The sequence below is a fragment of the Pyrgilauda ruficollis genome, unplaced genomic scaffold (assembly GCF_017590135.1).
Source record: "Pyrgilauda ruficollis isolate IOZ18807 unplaced genomic scaffold, ASM1759013v1 scaffold1477, whole genome shotgun sequence".
NCBI classification, from domain to species: domain Eukaryota; kingdom Metazoa; phylum Chordata; class Aves; order Passeriformes; family Passeridae; genus Pyrgilauda; species Pyrgilauda ruficollis.
This window is the reverse complement of record NW_024513399.1, coordinates 1,689-5,371: the sequence shown is the minus strand read 5'-3', so window position 1 is coordinate 5,371 and position 3,683 is coordinate 1,689. Positions and strand designations below refer to the sequence as shown.

The window sequence follows — 3,683 nt, the reverse complement described above, 5'->3', positions numbered from 1 at the left end:
GGGGGGGGCACCAGAAACACCCCCCCGGGGGGCAAAAAAAAATCCCCCTGGGGGGGCAAAAAAACCTCAAAATCTTGGGGGGCAAAACCCCAAAATGTCCTGGGGGGGCAAAAAAAACCCCAAAATGTCCTGGGGGGCACCAGAAACACCCCAAAATCCCCCGGGGGAGGGCAAAAAATCCCCTGGGGGGGCAAAAAAAAAACCCCTGGGGGGCACCAAAATCATCCTGGAGGTACCAAAGATCCCCTTTGGGATGAGTCTGGGGGCTTAAAACTGCCCTGGGGGCAACAAAACCCCTCCTTGGGCTGGGTCTGGGGTCTCGCCCCGCTGACCCCTCCCCAAATTCCCACTCCCAGAATCCAGACTGGGATCGGGGGGGGGTTGGGGGGGGTTGGGATCCCACTCCCCACTTCAGTGGGGGATGCAAAACTGCTTCTGTAAATGGGTCTGGGGTCTCCAATTGGGTCTGGGGTCTCCAATCCCCCCCAGGCTCCCGACAGGGATGCAGGGCGCCTTCGGGAAGCCGCAGGGCACGGTGGCGCGCGTGGGTCTGTGACTGGGTCTGGGTCTGTAACTGGGTCTGGGGTCTCAGGCAGATGTGTAACTGGGTCTGTGACTGGGTCTGGGGTCTCAGGCAGATGTGTAACTGGGTCTGTGACTGGGTCTGGGGTCTCTGTGTGAGTCTCTAATTGTGTCTGGGGTCTCTAATTGGGTCTGGGGTCTCTAATTGGGTCTGGGGTCTCCAGGCTGCAGACGGGGATGCGGGGCGCCTTTGGGAAGCCGCAGGGCACAGTGGCGCGCGTGCATCTGTGACTGGGTCTGGGTCTGTAACTCGGTCTGTAACTGGGTGTATAATTGGGTCTGGGGTCTCTAATTGGGTCTGGGGTCCCCACAGGCTGCAGACAGGGATGTGGGGCACGTTCGGGAAGCCGCAGGGCACGGTGGCGCGCGTGGGTCTGTGACTGGGTCTGGGGTCTGTGACTGGGTCTGGGGTCTCAGGCAGATGTGTAACTGGGTCTGTGACTGGGTCTGGGGTCTCTGTGTGAGTCTCTAATTGTGTCTGGGGTCTCTAATTGGGTCTGGGGTCTCTAATTGGGTCTGGGGTCTCCAGGCTGCAGACCGGGATGCGGGGCGCGTTCGGGAAGCCGCAGGGCACGGTGGCGCGCGTGCGTCTGTGACTGGGTGTATAATTGGGTCTGGGGTCTCTAATTGGGTCTGGGGTCTCTCCAGGCTCCAGACGGGCATGCGGGGCGCCTTCGGGAAGCCGCAGGGCACGGTGGCGCGCGTGCGTCTGTGACTGGGTGTAGGGTCTGTGACTGGGTCTGGGGTCTCAGGCAGATGTGTAACTGGGTCTGTGACTGGGTCTGGGGTCTCTGTGTGAGTCTCTAATTGTGTCTGGGGTCTCTAATTGGGTCTGGGGTCTCCAGGCTGCAGACGGGGATGCGGGGCGCCTTTGGGAAGCCGCAGGGCACAGTGGCGCGCGTGCATCTGTGACTGGGTCTGGGTCTGTAACTCGGTCTGTAACTGGGTGTATAATTGGGTCTGGGGTCTCTAATCGGGTCTGGGGTCTCTCCAGGCTCCAGACCGGGATGCGGGGCGCGTTCGGGAAGCCGCAGGGCACGGTGGCGCGCGTGCACATCGGCCAGGTGATCATGTCCATCCGCACCAAGGCCCAGAACAAGGAGCACGTGGTGGAGGCGCTGCGCAGGGCCAAGTTCAAGTTCCCCGGCAGGCAGAAGGTACCGGGGCTCCCAAAATGGGTCTGGGGGATGCCAGAATGGGTCTGGGGGTGCCCAGAATGGGTCTGGGGGTGCCCAAAATGGGTCTGGGGGCATTCAAAATGGGTCTGGGGGTGTCCAAATGGTTCTGGGGGTGCCCCAAAATGGGTGTGGGGGATCCCAGAATGGGTCTGGGGGCTCCCAAATGAGTCTGGGGGGTGCCAAAATGGGTCTGGGGGCTCCCTAATGGGTCTGGGAGTGCCCAAAATGGGTTTGGGGGCACCCCAAAATGGGTCGGGGGGTACACAGATGGGTCTGGGGGCTCCCAGAATGGGTCTAATGGGTGCACAGATAGGTCTGAGGACACCCCAAAATGGGTCTGGGGGCACTCCAAGTGGGTCTGGGGGCACATAAATGGGTCTGGGGCACTGCAATGGGTCTGAGGGTACCCCAGAGGTTTCAGGGGCACCCAAAATGGGTCTGGGGGCTCCCTAATGGGTCTGGGGGTGCCCAAAATGGGTCTGGGGGCTCCCTGATGGGTGATGGGTCTGGGGGCTGCCAAAATGGGTCTGGGGGCTCCCTGATGGGTCTGGGGGCTCCCAAAATGGGTCTGGGGGCTCCCTGATGGGTCTGGGGGCTCCCAAAATGGGTCTGGGGGTACCCAAATGGGTCTGCGGGATCCCAAAATGGGTCTGGGGGCACCCCAGAGGTTTCAGGGGCACCCAGAATGAGTCTGGGGGCTCCCCAAAGGGTTCAGGGGGGGTTGGGGGTCGAGGTGGAGTTTTCTGGGGTGCCAGAAGCTTCTGAGCAGCTCTGGGGTGCCCCAGACTTTGCAGTGGGGGGGTTTTGGGGTCCCCCTGATGGATTTTCGGGGTCCCCCCAGATCCACATCTCCAACAAATGGGGGTTCACCAGTGGGGGGGGGCCCAAAAATCCAAACTTCAGACAAGGGGGGAATTCCTGGTGCTGAGAACCTTAAAATAATCGAGTAGGGGGGACCTGGACACCCCCAAATTTTTTTGTGGGGGAGTTTTGGGGTCCCCCCGATGGATTTTTGGGGTCCCCCCAGATCCACATCTCCAAGAAGTGGGGGTTCACCAACGTGGGGGCCCCCAAAAATCCAAACTTCAATCAAGGGGGGAATTCCTGGTGCTGAAAACATTAAAATCAATGGGATGGGGGGAGCTGGACACCCCCAAATTTTTCTGTGGGAGGTTTTGGGGTCCCCCTGATGGATTTCGGGGTCCCCCCAGATCCACATCTCCAAGAAGTGGGGGTTCACCAGTGGGGGCTCCCAAAAATCCGAAGTTCAGACAAGGGGGTTCCCAAAATCCTTAAAATCAATGGGATGGGGGGAGCTGGACACCCCCAAATTCTGCTGTGGGAGGTTTTGGGGTCCCCTTGATGTTCTTTTTGGGGTCCCCCCAGATCCACATCTCCAACAAATGGGGGTTCACCAACGTGGGGGCCCCCAAAAATCCAAACTTCAATCAAGGAGGGAATTCCTGGTGCTGAGAACCTTAAAATAATCGGGTAGGGGGAACCTGGGAACCCCCAAATTTTTTTGTGGGGGGGTTTTGGGGTCCCCCTGACGGATTTCGGGGTCCCCCCAGATCCACATCTCCAAGAAGTGGGGCTTCACCAAGTTCAACGCCGACGCCTTCGAGGAGATGGTGGCGCAGAAGCGCCTGATCCCCGACGGCTGCGGGGTCAAGTACGTCCCCTCGCGGGGACCCCTGGATCGCTGGAGAGCCCTGCACGCCTGAACCCCAAAAACCCCCCAAAAACACCCGGGGGGAGCCCCAAAAACACCCGGGGAACCCCAAAACCCGCGGGGAGCCCGGGTGGCTTTGGGGCTCTCGGTGGAATAAAAGCTTTCGGTTCCTTTGCTGGTGGCGCCGTTTGGGTTTTTTGGGGTTTTGTCCTTGTTGGGTTTTGGGGGGTCCCAGAAAGTCGGGGTGTTCT

At 60.1% G+C, this 3,683-nt stretch overlaps 1 protein-coding gene across 1 annotated transcript; it reads left to right on the top strand.

Annotated features, from left to right (window-relative positions):
* Positions 1–1,124: 1,124 nt before the first annotated feature.
* LOC121349881 (60S ribosomal protein L10-like) lies at positions 1,125–3,606 on the top strand. The gene is made up of 4 exons (XM_041460689.1): positions 1,125–1,174; positions 1,231–1,285; positions 1,371–1,739; positions 3,332–3,606. The coding sequence occupies exons 1-4, from the start codon at positions 1,125–1,127 to the stop codon at positions 3,482–3,484; spliced, it is 627 nt and encodes a 208-aa protein (XP_041316623.1). The 3' UTR covers positions 3,485–3,606.
* The last annotated feature ends 77 nt before the right edge of the window (positions 3,607–3,683 follow it).